Here is a 19,607-nt window from a genome sequence, read left to right as displayed (position 1 = left end):
AAGACAACATCGAACTAAATTCATAGCTCCAGCCTCCAGGAATCAATAATTCGTATTGGTCCAAATCAACTCAGATAATTCACATACTAAAATAATATGATCAACTAATCAGCTAGCGTGACGTGCCAATTCATGAAAGAAAAATATCTTAAAAAAAGCAAAAATGCACAAGAACACTCCTATAAAAGGAAGCACCTCCACACTCTTAGAATCCACCCATCTTCAAACAGAAGGAATCTCTTTGCTTACATAAAACTCTCATTACATATAAAGAAATGGCGTCCGTACTCCCTCAAACAAATCTAGACGCCGCCGACACGCTCCCTGACGCCTGGGACTACAAGGGCCGCCCCTCCCTCAAATCCTCCTCCGGCGGCTGGACCAGCGCCGCCATGATTCTCGGTATATAACAACCATTGCATTACCACAACTTTATAAGTAGCATTTATTTAATAAGCACTAAATACGTATGCTGTGATGTGGTGATTAGGGGTTGAGGCCTTCGAGAGGCTGACGACGCTGGGGATTGCGGTGAACCTCGTCACGTACTTGACCGGAACCATGCATCTGGGCAATGCCGCGGCCGCCAACAACGTCACCAACTTCCTCGGCACTTCCTTCATGCTCTGCTTGCTCGGTGGATTTGTTGCTGATACTTTCCTCGGAAGGTTCGTTTCATTTTGTTTTTATATTATTACGAGATTCCTTATTGAATCCTAACAAAGCATACATGCCTCATTTTGTTTGCAGGTACTTGACCATAGGCATCTTCGCCACAGTTCAAGCTACGGTGAGAAACTATCTAGTTAACTTGTTTTTTTATATTAAAACATTCCTAGTTTGTGTCGTCGACGAACTTTTTTCTTCATAATTTGATAGTATTACTAAATAATTCCATGTTTCCATCATCACCTGCGAAGAGGAAAACAGAAAAAGCCATAATAAATTAAATAGAGATGATTATTGATTAATCTCTAATTAATCATTTATGATCAGGGAGTGACGCTGCTGACAATCTCAACCACAATCCCGAGCCTCCGGCCGCCGAAATGCAACCCGAGCAGCGAGGCCTGCATTCCGGCGACCGGGAAGCAGTTCTCGATCCTGTACCTAGCCCTATACCTGACGGCCCTCGGCACGGGGGGGCTGAAGTCGAGCGTGTCCGGGTTCGGGTCTGACCAGTTCGACGAGACGGACGACAAGGAGAGGAAGCGGATGATCAAATTCTTCAACTGGTTCTTCTTCTTCATCAACGTGGGATCGCTCGGAGCGGTGACGGTTCTTGTGTACATCCAAGACAACGTCGGGAGAGAATGGGGGTATGGGATCTGCGCCCTGGCCATTGTTTTGGGGCTGGTGGTGTTCCTCTCCGGCACCCGCCGCTACCGCTTCAAGAAGCTCGTCGGCAGCCCGCTCACGCAGATCGCCACCGTGTTTGTGGCTGCGTGGAGGAAGAGGCGCCTCGACCTCCCCTCCGACCCCTCCCTTCTCTTCAACGTCGACGACATCCCTGCCGCCGCCGAAACGCAGAGCAAGAAGAAGAAGCAGATGTTGCCACACAGCAAAGAATTCCGGTGAGTTCCTTTTTAGTCCTACTTTTTATTTATTTATTTACATTTTCCTAGCATGCTTAGTTAATTTGCTTTATATATATGAACATAATAAGGTTTATAAATTATTGTTCGGCTTAGTAACTTATTAGAAATGAGTCAGTCGTCCCTTAAAAGGCCAGAGATGATTACCAATACTTATACAGATGAGATAGGATGTAGTCACAAAATTTAAGAGATTTTTGATATAATCGAAAGAAGAATATGAATAATTAGTTTGATTTGATTGGGTGAAGGGAAAATAAACGAATTTATTTTGTCTATGGCATAATGAGTTAATAATGATGTTGAAGAGAGTGAATGATTTTATTTTTAATTACTTGAGATGTTCCCTCTTTCTTGTAAGGTCTATAATCATTTGATTATAAGTATGGGATAAAATAATGTATGTTTGGTCAATATGTCAAGCATAAAATATCCCTTGATATGATATGCAATAAATTACAGAATTTGTATCTAGTAATGATCAAGTTGAGGCAAGGAGTCATCTCTTTTGGTAGGGAGTGTTGCATTATTATCAGAAAATAATGACATAATTCATGAGATGACAAAATAGTGGGGGGTTGAGAGTCGATGGACCAGTTGGCAGCTTATCATAACGTGTGGTCAAGCTCAATTTCTTGATTGATCATGTTTATATATATATATAGGAAATTAGTATATACGTTTATAAGTGGTAAGCTTTAAAAAGCTTGTTTTGCATAGAGATTTGAATCTCAAGTAAGAAAGTTAAGAATCTAATTGGAGTTTTCAACAATTTGATACACTTTATATTGACTATTTTGTCCAAACAAGAAAATTGAGCCAACTGCCGCGAGGCAAAATAAATTTGAAAATGATCAAGTTTGTCTTCACATCGGTTGAGTCACTTGCAAAAATTGAAAAGTCAAAATAAAAATCAAATTGTCCAATTATAAACAAGTGTACTTACTTCACTAGAGACGTTAAAATTAAGTTGTCTGCCTCCATTCCTATTCCTAAATGCATGTGTCCTAATTGAAAATAATTGTAGTATGAGTATTTCAAAATGAATGATAAAATTAAGCACAAATTTTAAATTTTACCCTCGTCAATATTATAATAAATGCATATTTTTTTTGGTGTCTCATGCAATAGCTAGGGTTAGGGGTACATAAAGAAAAATATGTGATGTCTATGTCAATTGAATTAGCCGTGCAATAATTTAACTGCAACAAGACATGATTTGATTAAACAGATGCTGATGGAATTACTTAATTTTTGTTGTAGTTTCTTGGACAAAGCAGCAATAAACAATGCTGATTCGACACAAAAAGGGAAATGGTACATGTCGACACTAACCGATGTGGAAGAAGTTAAGATGGTGATAAGAATGCTACCAACTTGGGCCACCACAATAATGTTTTGGACCGTCTATGCTCAAATGACCACATTCTCCGTCTCCCAAGCCACAACTCTAGACCGCCACATCGGCTCGTTCGAGATCCCGGCCGCCTCCCTCACCGTGTTCTTCGTCGCCAGCATCCTCATCACCGTCCCCATCTACGACCGCATAATCACTCCCATCTGCCGAAAGGTGTTAAAGAACCCGCACGGCCTCACTCCCCTCCAACGTATCGCGGTTGGTCTAGTCCTCTCCATCATTGCCATGCTGGCGGCTGCATTGACCGAAGTCAAGAGGCTCCGGGTAGCGCAGTCGCATGGCCTGACACATGACAGTGAGGCCACTCTGCCGCTTACAGTCTTCATCCTGATCCCCCAGTTTATTCTGGTGGGGGCCGGGGAGGCGTTCACGTACATCGGTCAACTCGATTTCTTTTTAAGGGAGTGCCCTAAAGGGATGAAAACAATGAGCACAGGGTTGTTTCTAAGCACATTATCTCTAGGGTTTTTCTTGAGCTCAACATTGGTGACCATTATCCATAAGGTGACTCTGAACAAGCCGTGGCTTGCGGATAACCTTAACGAAGGCCGGCTTTATGATTTCTATTGGCTATTGGCGATTCTGAGTGTGTTCAATTTGGCAATATTTTTGTTTTGTGCAAAGAGGTATGTGTACAAGGAGAAGAGGATGGCTGAGCTAGGGATTGAGTTGGAAGAAGGTGATGACCTAGTTTGCCATTGATTACACTTCTAAATGCAAGAAGTGTAGGTTTCATAATATATCCTTGACTGCTTTTGTATAAAAATGTTTGTGGAAAAGAGTCACAAATATGAAAAGCAAGTGACCTTTTCTTTTTTGGGATTGTTTTGGTTGTGAAATACTATGTAGTTAGCCAAAATAATGATGAGAGGTAGGATAATAATTATGCAGAAAAGGCGAATGCTAAAAGTTCGACTGCTGTGATATATATGTACTCAACTTTTGTACATTTTGGAATTGATTTTAAGCTTTATCTCTAGACATACTTACAAAGCTATATTTAATTATAAGTAAATATGAGGATCGAGGAAAATGCTAAAATCTTTGCCCTGAACTTACAAATTTTACTTCATGATTAACATTTTATTTATTGCATTGAATTTGTTTATAAGACTACTTTGTTGGATGGAAGTTTGTGGATTGGACCATAATGTTTGTCTCCAAAATTTGTGGCTTGTTGTGAATCCTTGGGCCGATTGACATGAATTGTTGCATCATTTGGGCCATTTTCCCCAAAGCCCATAAATCTTTTTGTGACATAAAAACAAAATTGGGTCTAAAGCTGTCTTGTTTTGATAGAAATTGGACTAACTCCCTATGTGATGCAAGATCAATAAGTGTAATAACTTAAAGAGGAGTTGGTGAGAAAGGGCACATCAATGAAAAGTGGGCATGTTTAAAACTCTTTCCACTTATAACAACAAAATGAAAAGACACGAATGGGACCAAAGGATCCAAGCCTTCTTCAACTCTCTGCTTGTTTGAATAAGGGCTAGACATTTGTTTGTTGCTATCTAGTTGTAAAAGTATACACTTTAAATGCAAACAGTAAACTTCCTTCCAATTATTTCAATCTTCTGCACAAATAGGTGGTCCTATCCCTAATACATTAATCATGGCCTTGTTGATAAGCAAAAAGATGTACGATCGTCCCTTTATGGGTCATACAACGTGTTATTAAGCAGTGAATTTGTGGTGTTTTTAAAGTTAACTAGTCAGTGTCTTTAGACATAAATGGACCCAAATACACAATTTTAAAGAGGCCGATTTTAATTATTTAGACTTTTTGCTAGTGCTACAACACACATGTTTATTGTTATTACCCCTTGGAAATAGGTGACTTGTATGTTTATGCATATAGGATTTTGGAACATATTTGTTTCCCAATGGTTAAAGTATAGACAGTTTCTCATTCCAACCCTTGGTTTCTTTGTATTTTGTAGAAAGTGGGCTACACAACTTGTCTCAAATTATCCTACATGTCTAGTACTTCAGCAAATTATCAGCGAAAATTGAGCAAATTTAATTCTTTCTATTTCAATGTTGACACAAATTTGCAACAATAATTCCTTGTTTGGTGTCAACAAAATTGAACATTAATTGATACAAACATTCAGCCTATTAAGAGTTTGGATATATGATTCCCAATCTATTCCAGTCACGGGTTCAAACGACGTCCAGACATGCCAACCACCTGTTGGGTTCGCCAACCTGCCAACTCAGCGACCCGCTCAAAAGTCATTCTCATTCCATAGAGTACAACGACGAACTCGTATAAACCCTCCCAAGCTCTCAATCTCACTCAATAACGCAAGCTCTTTGAAACCCAGAGATCTCATGTAAAGAGAAGGAAGAAACCCTAATTCAAGAGAGGAAATATATCTTTGACATCACCCATGCTAGCCGAGCTGGCCATATGAATGTGGAAAAGCAAAAGCATTAAAAAGCAGTTAATAATTAACCGTAATAATTGGTAATGGGTAGGACAAGAATGTGTATAGAGAGTGGGTGATCATGTGAGTTTTGGACCACACAAGCGTGTGGATGGGTCAAAATGAAGGCTTGTGATTGCGATTACACTTCACACTTTGGAGATGGGGTTTATGCAATTTCACACATTGTTTCCGTTTTCATTTTCATTGGAGGTGAGTCAAACATTTTTTCTCTCTAGAAATACATAACATGGGCAGAGGGATTTAATGCAAATATTGTTACGTGTGACCATAACGAAAACGATGTGTGGAAGAATACAACTATACGATGACTTTGGTCAATGCAAGATATAGTACAGTAGATAACTTGATAATCAACAAATACGGAGTAATATTTTAGTGAATTAATCGTTCATTAATAAGAATTGGGTCCAGATCATTTTATTAATTAATGCTAAGAAATTGCTAAATTGATCAATTAATTAATATAGGATGTATAAGTACTCCTAATTGCAATTAATATATTTTGATTTTAAGTTTTTTAATGAAATTGATGACTCCTATATTTCGGGTGTACATTAATTTCTTATCTTAGTACCATTAAAGTATTTTTAAAGAAATAACTATGTAAATCCATTAATATTAATTTTTACATACATATGCTACTCCGTATATCAGTTTTTGACCTGATGTAACATGTGAGAGCTTGATCACAAAAATGTTATAGTAATAATAATTGCAAAAGCTACATTTGAAAAAAATCACATACATGTCCGACAAACGATTTATGACTCACAGATAATGATGATGTTTCTCGACAATTCACTCATGTACCATATCTAACTTTGGAGTAAAATCTAGTAAGTATGAAGTTATAATCGAAAAAGGAGAAGAGAAATCTACTATATTTAAATTTCATATTTGACGAATTTGGGTAATCATGTAAAAATAGGAGACTGTATTCGATATCATGAATGATAGAGAATTAATTACGAAAATACAAATGCGAAAAGTATTTTACTATATAATCTGTCTAACGTTAATAGACTTGTCGAAGCCAAGATTTAGACGATAAGGGGTCCAAGTCGATGTTATCAATTACTCCATTCGTCCCCTGTTAGGAGTCACACTTCCGTTTCTGCACTCGTTTTATAAAAATGATAGTAATAAATAGTTAAAGTGGAGAAATGGTAAAATAAGAGAGAATAATATAGAGAAAAGTCTTGTTTACATTATTCTCTCTCCTACTTTACCATTTCTCCACTTTAACTATTTATTACTCCCTCCGTCCCAAGGTATTAAACAACTTTCCTTTTTGAGATGTCCCAACATATTAGACTCATTTCTTTTTTTAGCAAAAAGCATCTATCTTATTTTATTCTCCACCTACTTTTTTCTCTCTCCTCTCCCCTACTTTTTCCTCTCTCATACTTTACTCTCTTCACTTTAACTATTTAAATATCAATTCCTTAAATCATGTGCCCAAAAGAAGTGAGTCTAATACTCCAGGACGGAGGGAGTATCATTTTTATAAAACGAGTACAGAAACGGAAGTGTGACTTCTAATGGGGGACGGAGGGAGTATTGTATAGCGTCAGTATTGCCGAAAATATTTGCAACACTGACAATAGACACTACAAAAAGGGTGAATTACTGACAGAATTATCGACAATGGGCAATCCCTCGGTGATAACCAACGGCTAATAGTGTTACGTCAAAATGACTGAGTGAATGACCGTAGTGGTCAACTCAAAAATTACCGACATGCAAATTACCGATAAAAAATAGGAATTACCCACAGAAATTTTTGTCGCTAAAAGTATTGTTTTATTATAGTGAGAAGATAAGAAATTGATGATTAATTTGAAAAATCTTACAATGTTCTTTTAATAAATTTTCCTACGCAATCTTTAATTATACAACTTCATGTAAAACTTAATAAGATGATAAAAATATAAACCAAAGATATATTATGTTTTTACATGTATAATAGTATTACATTTAATAATAATAGTAACTAGTATTCAAAATATTAAATAGTACCGTATAAAACAATAGATTTTATGAATAATATAATAGTAGGAAAAAATATAATAAAAGAAAAATGCAAAGAATATAAAAATAAATGAAAAACAATAAAAGGGTTTATCGAGATATCGAGAACCATTAAAAAATATTTATATAAAAAAAAAAGCATAAAACAAAAAAGAGATATCGAGAAACATTAAAAAATGTAAAAAAACGAAAAAAAAATACGAAAGAAATTAATAGCTGAATGCCTTGAGAAGGATCAAAACCAGAACCTCAAGAGTTAAGGGTATCCCCAACCCCATCCCCAATTCAGGCTCCAAGTCCCCTTCACGTCATTATTCCTCTAAATGTGAGTCTCGGGCCATAGCTACTTTAACCCTGCAGGTCTCATCCCAGACCACAACTATTAAATTGCACTATTCACAATTTCAACCTATTTTACACATGAAATAAAAAATGCCGAACAATTAAAACTGGAAAAATTCATTGTTCAGTCGAAAAAAGAAAATTACAAATCCTATAAAATTTTTTTACAAATCCTAGAAAAAAAAAGTTATTAAGACCTAGAAAATAAACTTTACAAGTCTTAGAAATAATATTGAAATAATTTAGAGGATAGAAATGGAGAAATTGGTGGAAGAATGTTGAAGAAATTGGTATGAATACGCAAAAAAATAAAAAATAAAAAATAAATAGATAAATAAATAAAATTGGGGGTTTGCGGCCCGTCCCGTCGTGCGTAACCCTGAGCCGGGCCGGACCCCGGGAGCGGCCCTGGGACCGGCCCAGGCCGTGACTCTCCTCCGTCTAACCCTGATCCCGGGCTGAGACTCGCAATTTGCGGCCCGGCCTCTAGCGTTGGTGATGCTCTAAAATGAATAATGGGATCATCTGCACTAGCAATGCCATACTTTTGCTATAATAAATGTATAATATATATAGGGGTGTGATCATATCATAACTCATATTTATGTGATAACCTAATAACCCTATCATTTTATGGGTCAAAAGTATCATTTTTACTAAAAATGATATTTATACACGATAAAATGATATTTTTTCAGCATGCATAAAATGATACTTTTATTCCATAAAATGATATTTTTTGTCCATAAAATGAGAGTTATTAGGTTATCACCATAAATATGGGTTATGATATGATCACATCCCTATATATATATAGAAAATGTTGAAAATGCTGGAAATGTAGCTTCGTCCTGCTTTTGTATATAAGAATTAGAATGAATATATCCCTTTGATATCTCTTGAGGGGATATTATAATTATTTTATTATCTTAAGGATGATATCATCATCATATAAATTACTCCATAATTTAGGAAAATTATGTTGGGAATAATTGATTGAACAATTACATAAAGCGTTCTATGATGATTAACCAAGAACAACAAAGAATGAGCATAAACTGTAGAGCGGAAGCATACCTTGATCCATAACGAATTGAAAGGCAGAATTACTTTGCAGCGGCTATGGATCTTCCAGACGATTAGAGACGTTCTTCATAATAATCTGCCGAGAGAATACAGAATTATAAGCCCCTTTATTTTCTATTCGATCCCTCGTCAAATAGAAAATTTCATACAGTATCTACACTTATTTTCATAACAAATAAAATTTTTAAGCCAAACTTATTTTTATTAAATCACATTAATTGGAACAACAGAAAAATAGTCATACATTGAATTAGTAACACAGAAGCCCAAATTATACCCCATATAGATATAGTACATAGAGTAGGGAGCAACCGAGCAACACTTTTAGTGCTTCACAGTGGTGACTTTTTTATCATTATTTTCTATAGACTTGTTAGCATCAAAACCCAATTCAGCATCAAACAGTTCAAATGATCAGAGCTAGAGTCCAAAACCGACAACCTCTTCAAACAGTTTGCAAGTAGGTATTTTCTGAAACCCTATATGTGTAGCAGATTAAATTAACTAGTAGTAGAATGCATAAATATAATACTTCATACTATTCTTCAAAAAAAAAAATACTTCATACTACTACCTATTTTACAGTAATCGCTTGATAATTAGAAAAAATCTTCCGATAATTTGATCAAAGTTAGTCACGACGTACCTTCAATAACTCCACAAAAAAAAAACTTATTTGTACAGTAAGTAGTTTAATAAGAAAAAAAAAACAATATGATCATGCACATAGAGCGAGCCATTTGCGCAATTACACATAGAAATCGACAACTTTGTTCGTTATTAATGTTGAATTAATTTTTTAAAAAAGAAATAGCACATCAACATTCAATCTTGGAAAGGAAGACTATATATGACATGACTTTACATATTTTTCAACCCCATATAATAGTTCATATAAGATTTTGCATATCTTAGAATAGTATATGATCATATATCCTATCAAAATGTGACACATCGTCGTACTCATTTTCTTTACATTTATGGGGAGAATTTAAATTATAGAGCAATGCAACTAGATTAACAAAAATAATGTCATTTTTTTTCACATGTGCATCAATTAGATACCGTGTCTCAATTACTAAATTAATTATTTTAATACTCTATCTGCCCCTAAACAATGTTCTCATAAAAACGGCCACAAGTTTTATCAAAGTGGTTGGTGTTAATAATATACTCCAGTGGAGATAGTAATAGTGGCATACATGTCATAGAAAGAATAAATAAGTTGGTACATTATAATATATTCCCCCGTCCCAATAAATATGAAACATTTGTTTTTCGGCACATAATTTTATGTAGTGTTGTTTTATGAGTTAAAGAAGAGAGAGTAAAGTAAAAGAGAGAAAAAAATAGAGATAAAGTTATTTCTATTTTAGAAAACGTTTCATTTTTAATGGGATAGTACTATTATAAGTAAAAATTAATTAATTTTTATGGACACTCTACGATGACATAAAATTACTAGGATTATGTATACCATGCATCTTTCTTTTAATTTGTAAATCTCAATACTAAATACACTCGTGCCGGATTAAAGTGAGATATACAAATGAATAGAGAAAATTATTTTTTATGAACAGGTGAATTATTCATCGAGCACCAAAGTGAACACAGATCTTGTGACCGGGTATCCATATTGGCGTCAAGGAATGCAGACGAGTACACCGTTACCGGGCATCCATATTGGCGTCAAGGAGCGAAGACGAGTACACCGTTTAATTTGAAATTGCGACGGTGTGGTAAGGAAATGGAATTCCTCCGAGATCTCCGGATCACGATCTCGTGTAGCAATGCGCCGCTGTGGGAGGGATGATGCTTTGCTTTGGTGGCACAACATTGGGAATCAGGCCCACCACCTCTTTTTTTATTTTTATTTTCTTTTATTATTGCACATTTTTCTATTTCCTTCAACTTAAGTTCCTTTTCACCATTTTTTCAGTTTCGCATGAGAAAATTGCAAAACTAAAAATTGAAAATTTGGTAATGTAGAAGACAGTATTTATCCAAACTAAAATGACAGCACATTTCCACAGCAGATTCCATGATAATAATGATGACGCTTATAACCACCACAATAATCACACATATGATAGAACACTAGATTTCAATAATCCACTCAATAAAAGTCTCACTTCGTTGAAATAAATGTGCGCACGTATAAACATACATACTACAATTTCACTTCTTGTCTACAATTCAATTTTACTCATTATATTTATAGTATATATTCTCACACAAGCAAAGCCAAACCCCTTTAACTATTACTCTATTTTTTGGTGTCATTTTCCCACCACCCTTCCCTTGTTTATGAATTCAATTCAACACACTTCTTTTCTATTCTCTCTCTCTCTCTCTAAAAGAATCCCTCAGTTTCAGAGCTCCTTTCTCTCTCTCTCTCTCTCTCTCTTCCCAATTTCTCGATTGCCACACATTAGTGACATACACACAATCCAAACTCCTCACTTTCTAATGCTGCTATGTGGTGCAGGAATTGTGGAATGGCTATAGCGAATTGGAGTTGGTGATGCAAAGATCACATCGATTGTGAGCAATTTCGGCGCGATGCGGGTGAAGGAGATGCACCCGCTGTGCTGCATAACGCTCGAGAGCGCCGGGATCGGGGACGGCTCGCCGGAGCCGACGCTCCTGAGGACTGGCTCCGCGATCGATTGCGGATCTGAGTCCAATGCCGGAGGATCTGACGTCGGCACCAGCACCAGCAGCGGCGTCGCCGGGATCCTCTACAAGTGGACCAACTACGGCAAAGGATGGCGATCTAGGTGGTTCACATTGAGAGACAACGGCGTCCTCTCCTACTCCAAGTCGCGCCGCCCCCAATCGCCCGACGTCGTCCTCATCGGCTCCGACGCCGCTGCCACCAGAAAACGCGGCAAATCCGTGGGCATTGTCCATTTGAAGGTCGGTGCAAATGCGATGTGTTTGAGAGAGAGAGTGAGAGAGAGGAAATGTGGAATGATGCGTGTTTGTGTTTGGGCATGGGGTAGATGAGAAATTGAAAGTGAGGGCTTGTCTTTTATTGCGTGTACAGAGAAAAAGGGTTTTCTACTAGAGGCAAAAAATTGAGCAGCGTGAATTTGCTAGGAATGTAAATCATGCTATATTTTGAGAAATTTTGCTTTCACGGCTAGCTACCAAAAAAAGGCGTAATTAGCTTTGATATCTGAGCCCATTTGCATTTAAGTGATTTTCATGCTTTTTAATCTCCAATTAACTGATTGTTCATCTAAAGTCGTTCACATCAGCAGGTGAGTTTTGTGAGAGTCATCAAAACAAGACACATAGTAGGCCTGGCTAGGTTTCTTTGATTTTTACTGTCTGGTCACATCAACATTTGGGATCCCTTTTTTTTATTTTTTTTCTCTCATTAATTACTTCCTCTCGCATAATTCCTCCATTTTCTCTATCCAATTACCGTCTCATTACTCAATTTTACTAATTTTTTTTTATGGAAAAAGTGCTGTTCTGGAGAATGGGCATCTATTGTTTATGTTTTTTTGGAGAATGGGCAGATTTACTTTTCGATGGGTGATAGGTTTTTCGTTTTTGAAATTTGATTTTGTTTTGAGCCAGCTTTCTTACTGCTACAGTGCATGATTATTTTAGATCTGAATAGATTCAAGCTCAGGTCTATTAAAAAATGGAAAAAGAAAAAAACAAAGAGTACATTTATTTGAATTCGTAGTATATTTACTGTTCTGGGAAGTCTCTGTTTCCTTGTACTAAGTTTTCACTATTTATATGTCTGCCCAAAATTCATTATATGTCTCACTTAGCAATCAAAGGTAACTGTTTTTTTGTTCTTGATTAATTGTCAATCAATCGTAATGTGACTTTTAAATGTGCTATTTGGTGATATCTTCTTGCTTTTTAAGTACTATGCTTGTGGTGTAGTACTCCCCCTAACTACAATTGCATTAAGGAATTCGTTGTGAAATTGTTTGTAGATCTCGTCATTTCGAGAGAGCAAGTCCGATGACAGGCGATTTTACATATTTACGGCTACTAAGACTCTTCATTTGCGGACAAATTCCAAGAAAGAAAGAGTGGCTTGGATAGAGGCTTTGAATTCCACAAGAAGCCTCTTTTCTCTGAGACCGCAGACTGGCAATACCCCTCTCTTAACTAGAGAACTGTCGGTATCAACTGAAAGGCTGAAGCTGCGTTTGCTCGAGGAGGGTGTTGGTGAGGGGGTTGTCAAGGACTGTGAGCAGATTGTGTTATCTGAGTTTTCTGGTGTACAAGGACAGTTTCAACTTCTTTGCCAGGAACGCTCCAATTTGCTCGATACATTGAGACAGCTGGAGGTGATGATTTCACTTGTTTATCTTCAATTTCGCGCATACTCCTACATTACTTTACTATTAGCACTAGAATCCATCATGTGTTAATGGTAATCGAAAGAATGATTATGATGTCCTGAGCTGAGCAGTTAAGAATGTTGTAAAGAACATAATTCGGATTGTTTTTAGAGGCCTTACGTTTGAGGTTTAGCCTATGTAGATTAAATAGTACACTACTATAGTTTAATTAAATGTTTACTTAGATAATTGGAACTTTGAATATCAAGGCCCTTAATAATTTCTTTTGCATGATTCATATCTCAAAAGGGTAGGATTGGAGAAATCCTAGCAATTAGGATAAAAAATACTAGTCATGTACATTATCTTAGTAGTACTCCATTAATTATGAAAAGTGAACAACCCCTTGAAGTGTAAACAGTAGCTAGACAGAAATTGCATTATACTCTTTTGTACCATAAGGAGCAACCAAGTCAAGAATACAATTAGAAACTTACTGTTAGTAGAATTTGATGATTTAATGTGATAAGTACAGTTATATTTGGGTTTGGCGAATAATATATTGATCTTGATGGAAAGTTCTGATTGTCATTAGTTGTCTGGCATGAACTAAATTTTTCTGTTGTCTTTTCGGGGAATGGTTATCAAGTTAATGTTCTTTGAGTGCTATCATTTATTTCTCAGATTTTCTTGGGGATAATATTGTGTATCAGTAGATTCACATGCCTTGTAGTGAGACCAGGAAATAATTTCCCTTCTCCAAGCAATTAATTTCACAATTACCAAAAAATCATTATAAGATGAGTTAATAACAACTACTGCTCCTATCTTATTTGATCGAACGCATATTTCCCTCATCCATGCGCAATTGAAGCAAAGAATATGGCAACTTGATACTTTTTTTCTGGGATGGTTTGTTAGTATGGCTTATGGTTTTCACTTTTCAGAGCTTGGTATATTATAAGTATTCAGTTTCAGAAACATATAGAGGAAGTATAGTAATATAAACTATTCAAATTTTTGTTTCCAGGCAGCAAATATTGAAGCTGAAGCCTCCGGGATTAATGATGGTGAATATCAATTGATGAAGCACGAATACAGAAATCTGGCACAGCGGAAGTATGGTGGTATAGATATTTCTTCGTCACTTTCTTTTCTCCCTTGTGTTAGAGACTATATCAAATTATGTATGTTATCTTATTTCAGTTACACCTTGGAACTCTTTCAGGTGTACTTTTTGTTTTCTTCCAACATTAGATTATATTATATAGAAAATAATTTGCAGCAAAGCACTAACCGAGATTTATATAAAGTTCAGTGACTAGAAAACATATAGATTTGTTCACTTGGAGAGTAATTAAACTGAGAAACAGATGAATCTTTTTTTGGTAAAGCGATTAAACTAAGTGATGAACTTTCTGGTGTGAATGTTTATTTTTTAACTTGCATTGGAGGCATCCACATTTGTAAATGAATTTGGAAATTTTCCATCGTGGGATGATAAAAGGTTTCTTAGTCCTAAATAAATTTGACGACGTACCCAAATTCTTTAACTAGATGAGTTGCCAATTGAGAAAATCTCACAAATGTCCATGATCAGTTTTGCATAATTATGCATTCCTTCTTCAATATTTATAGATCTATTTTCGCTCTTCATTATCACATATATCAAAGGATGTATCTGTTTTTCATTCTCAAGAAAATTGTTCCATATTATTCAATATGTATGATTCATTAATAGTACGTTTATTGCCTGATTTACACAGTACACATGTTAGACTGTCTAAGTTGGAAAGCTGTACTATATCCTCTGACATGTTGTTCTCGGTTACAGAGTGGAGCACTACTGAATCTTCAGATGATGTCGAAAAGCAAGATCTTGATGAAGCATCGGATGAGGAGGAGGTTCACTTCTTTGACACAAATGAATATTTTTCTGAGCATACATCAGGTTCTGGATCAAAAGATATAGATCAGATGGATGGTGGCATGAGTTTGGGACATCAAACTGATAGTGTGTGCAAGGCAGATGGAACGGAGAATGTAACTGATCCTAGATACCCAAGAGTTGAGAGAAGAAAGAAGTTACCGGATCCGGCTGAGAAGGAGAAAGGTGTTAGTCTATGGTCTATGATTAAGGATAACATAGGAAAAGATTTGACACGGGTTTGCCTCCCTGTATATTTTAACGAACCAATTTCGTCGCTGCAAAAATGTTTCGAAGATCTGGAGTACTCTCATCTTTTGGATCAGGCGTATGAACATGGGAAAGCGGTATGGTCCATTTCTTCAATCCATTTACTTCATAAGATGCAAATTCAATTATTGACTTAATAGTAGCCTTCTAGTTCTCATACTATTGCAGTTAACAACTGCTCCTTACTATGATCTAAACTTGCCTCTTTGACCTCATAATTTATTCACAAACTACAATTTGTGTTTGTCAGTCGGCAGTAAGTGATCCTATAAGATTCTTTAGCTGTTGCTTATTATTTTGTTACCCTACGGGTTGGAAAATGTTTTCAGTTTATAGTATAAGATTCTTCTTTTAGAAATTCTACAGTCTTTGTTTACAGCTTTCCAACCATGTTTCTCCACAATCTTTTCTGTGATAATTAATATTTAGTCAAATTTCTGAAAAAAAATACATTCTCTAGCCCATGCTTTTGAAGTTTTTCCTTGTGAACCTCATGCATGAATTGCACTTGAAAGGTTTCAGTCATGTTTCCCATGAAATAAACGCTGAAATACTGTTTGAGTTAACCTACAAATTTCAATTACACCTGATAAATTAATGAAATGTGGCATTACAATTCCAGGGAAAGAGTCTTATGAGGATTTTGAATGTTGCTGCATTTGCTGTTTCGGGATATGCTTCATCAGAAGGCCGTAATTGCAAACCCTTTAACCCTCTACTTGGTGAAACTTATGAAGCTGATTATCCAGAAAAAGGAATCCGCTTCTTCTCTGAAAAGGTGATACCTAATGACTTTACTTTTATTCAATCCACTACATTATATGCTCGTATATTAGGATGATTCTGTCAAGTCTTGAGATGAAGGCCATTCCCTTGAATTCTTTGTTTGATGCTGACCAAGTTGTGATATATATAGGTCAGCCACCACCCTACTGTCATTGCTTGTCACTGTGAGGGCAAAGGTTGGAGATTCTGGTGTGACACAAACCTTAAATCAAAATTTTGGGGAAGATCTATTCAAGTTGATCCTGTTGGAACTCTTCATTTAGAGTTTGATGATGGGGAGACTTTCCAATGGAGCAAGGTGCATAATATACATCTTTAACCATTGACGGATTTTCTTTCCCTCTTCCCCCTTAATAGTTAATGGAACACTTCCTTTTTAATGGTTTCTACTTTCAGGTCACAACCAGCATCTACAATCTGATTCTCGGAAACATCTACTGCGACCACCATGGAACGATGCATATCCAAGGTAACCGCCAATATTCATGCAAACTCAAGTTCAAGGAGCAGTCTATTCTTGAGCGCAATCCTCACCAGGTAAATCTCGCAGCATCTCTTACGTTCATGAAGCTAATATAAGTAGTACATGTGTGCACTACTTCTTGGAAACAGTTATTTTATTCTTTGACCAAATAATATAAAGATATGTACTAACTCGACAGGTTAATGGTTTTGTTGAAGATTCCACGGGGAAAAAAGTGGCTCAATTATTTGGAAAGTGGGATGATAGCATGTATTTTGTAAATGGTGAAGGAACTGACAATGCAAAAGATAGGTCTGAGGCATCTTTATTGTGGAAAAGAAATAAGCCTCCTTCGAATCTTACACGCTATAATCTAACTTCTTTCGCTATTACACTGAACGAATTGACACCGGGACTAAAGGTATAGATGATGTATTGGATAGCTCCTTTTTCATTCTTCCTCACGCTTATGCACACTAGTTCTCTTATATAGCTCTATCTGATTCCAAGTATTTCATGACGGATGAAGGAGAAGCTCCCTGCCACAGATTCAAGACTAAGACCAGACCAACGGCATCTGGAAAATGGGGAATTTGACAAGGCAAATGAGGAAAAGCTCCGTCTGGAAACACGACAAAGAATGGTATACGAGCTTCTTTTTTTTATAAATGATTTAATCAGTTTTGTGGGTCAAGAGGGCTGTTATCTTGGGGAAGGCTGCGATAGGGGATCTAGAGAAACGATTGCAGTAATTGTATGCTTTAGTACTGCTCTGGTTCAGTGGTTGGAATATGGACAGCGGGTTCAATGAACCCGGTTCATATTGTAAGAAGCACTTCTCATTGTTCTTATTCATATGATACATAACCTGCGAGCAGTGCAAATGATATGATAATTTGTTGCCAACCAATATAGGTACAGTTACTTAATGATCCAAGCCTTCCATGTATTTAAACTCTTTGCTCTTGTTAAAATGGTCAATTTCTTATCTTGTGTGATCAGTTGATCTTTTAATGAATCGACAAATTAATTTGTCTGGATGTAGTAAAAAAAATTTTTATAGAAATGTTTTGCTGCACTTGGCACTAACTAGATGGTTTTTCTACTGGTGGCAGTCGAGGAAATTGCAAGAACATGGTTGGAAACCAAGATGGTTCGAAAGAGATGGAGAAGGACCTTTCCGCTACATTGGCGGATACTGGGAAACACGAGAACAGGGGACATGGAACGGATGCCCAGATGTTTTCGGTGAGATAACCGAAGACCTCATGAATTCCTTGGAGCCTTCACAACCTCAAAACAGGTATGTTGTTACCATTGTTGGAATTAGAGTTGATTAAAGCAAAAGAAGTATTTCTGGTGATTTACTTTTATCCTGATTATGCATGTGACAGAGACAAAGCTTGGTAGCAGCATACTCATTGATCAAATGGAAACTTCCTATAAAATCTTTCTCCCAAGTCGGCTGGCTAATTATGGTGAAGGTGAAGGCAAAGGCAGTACCTTATAATGTGACATTCTTCAACTCACAAGATTTTGTATGCATATCTACCATTTTACTGCCACCAATCAGCTCGGCGTTTAGTTATAGGCAAGGCAGCTATTTGTTATTTTTACTCTTAATAAACCTAACATTCAGATCTATCTATATATATATATATATATATATAATGTACAATAATTTACAAACCATTCATCACTTAAATTATTTTGCTTTTATCAAATAGCCCAATATTTTGTACTATCAACTCGAAAGAATATAAAAAAGTGTGTTATGAATTAAAAAGGGCAAGTGTTCCATAATGTTACTGAGAAATAAACGCATGGTAACGGCGATACCTGATCAGTTCATCCTTGTTCTTCCTTATAACTTGAATAACGAGTCAAACTTCGATTATAGCCAAGTTCGTCTTCCAGTGTTCCATTATGTGTAGATAATTGGAGGCATGCATATATTATCTCCTAGCTATCTAGCTTACTAGACCTTATTAATTGACTCCTACTACCATTAATTACCCCAAACCTGCATTATGCTTCAAGATTAGGAAGAATATTCTCTAAACTAAACACGATTAATGTTCATTGGTTAACATTGCGATCTAGATGTCTGCAATTAATCGTTCACCCTCGTGTCCTTTATTTTATTATCAATTGTACCGCTATACGTTTGAAAATTGTATCTACATCCCAAATTATTTGCTTAAATATTATTTATATGAAAAATATATAATTACAAAATGGCAATAATAGTTTTTAATGTATTAAAATCAAATTAAATGAATAAAAAAATAAACAACGTTAAATATGCATGTATTAAACGAGTGTGGCACTCACGTAAAATATATTGCTTATCATTTCGTGAATTATACAAATATAATTATCAAAATTGATTAATAAATCGTAGGGAAAGTTTTAATTGATATCAATTGTATATATATGGTTGTCCTCCTCGATCCATTTGTATTTAGTACTATAAGAAATTATATACTACTATTTAATTGGTGAATATTGATTAACGGATAGCACTATGACGTGTTGCTCGTCTTGCTTCTGTTTTATTGCTTACGTAATGGTCTAGCAGTTTTAGATTGGATTGCTTAATTATTTTTTTTAATATTCAAAAACTGTTTTGTATTTCTCACTCATATGTCAGAAAGCCATGGCTGAACCTATTGATAATATATTTATAAGTCATCACAATAATGTTTTCTGGAAAAGAGTTTTTAATTTATGAAATTAAATACTACTAGTAGTATTTTTATTACATAGGAAAAAAAAATATTTTACCATTGTCGACTGCAATATACATTTGATATTTTCCGCTTTGGGTGAAGTCCAACGGATTTGTTTTTGGATCACTCCCCAAATGGCCTCAAACTGATTGGGGTTATACAAGAATTATATACACCTTCCAA

General features: G+C 35.9%; 2 protein-coding genes across 4 annotated transcripts; both read left to right on the top strand.

The window, feature by feature from the left end:
* Positions 1 to 216: 216 nt before the first annotated feature.
* LOC125215552 (protein NRT1/ PTR FAMILY 6.3-like) lies at positions 217 to 3,991 on the top strand. The gene is made up of 5 exons (XM_048116996.2): positions 217 to 402; positions 491 to 668; positions 751 to 790; positions 997 to 1,574; positions 2,859 to 3,991. The coding sequence occupies exons 1-5, from the start codon at positions 276 to 278 to the stop codon at positions 3,712 to 3,714; spliced, it is 1,779 nt and encodes a 592-aa protein (XP_047972953.1). The 5' UTR covers positions 217 to 275; the 3' UTR covers positions 3,715 to 3,991.
* Positions 3,992 to 11,215: 7,224 nt separating this feature from the next.
* On the top strand, positions 11,216 to 18,436 carry LOC125215409 (oxysterol-binding protein-related protein 2A-like). 3 transcript variants are annotated; one of them, XM_048116814.2, is made up of 11 exons: positions 11,224 to 11,846; positions 12,893 to 13,252; positions 14,277 to 14,373; positions 15,081 to 15,520; positions 16,066 to 16,221; positions 16,360 to 16,527; positions 16,626 to 16,766; positions 16,892 to 17,113; positions 17,222 to 17,335; positions 17,808 to 17,995; positions 18,087 to 18,436. In XM_048116814.2, exons 1-11 carry the CDS (start codon positions 11,490 to 11,492, stop codon positions 18,100 to 18,102), a joined length of 2,259 nt encoding a protein of 752 aa, XP_047972771.1. In that variant the 5' UTR covers positions 11,224 to 11,489; the 3' UTR covers positions 18,103 to 18,436. The 3 variants fall into 3 exon arrangements, with proteins under 3 accessions (XP_088924808.1, XP_047972772.1, XP_047972771.1); XM_048116815.2 differs by lacking the exon at positions 18,087 to 18,436 and having other exon boundaries at positions 11,217 to 11,846; positions 17,203 to 17,335; positions 17,808 to 17,946; XM_089068682.1 differs by lacking the exons at positions 17,808 to 17,995; positions 18,087 to 18,436 and having other exon boundaries at positions 11,216 to 11,846; positions 17,186 to 17,335.
* The last annotated feature ends 1,171 nt before the right edge of the window (positions 18,437 to 19,607 follow it).

This window comes from Salvia hispanica, chromosome 3, assembly GCF_029641045.1.
Source record: "Salvia hispanica isolate PSC_SH4W2 chromosome 3, Shi_PSC_v1, whole genome shotgun sequence".
NCBI classification, from domain to species: domain Eukaryota; kingdom Viridiplantae; phylum Streptophyta; class Magnoliopsida; order Lamiales; family Lamiaceae; genus Salvia; species Salvia hispanica.
Note: the sequence above shows the minus strand (reverse complement) of the source record. Positions and strands in the feature narration are given on the sequence as shown.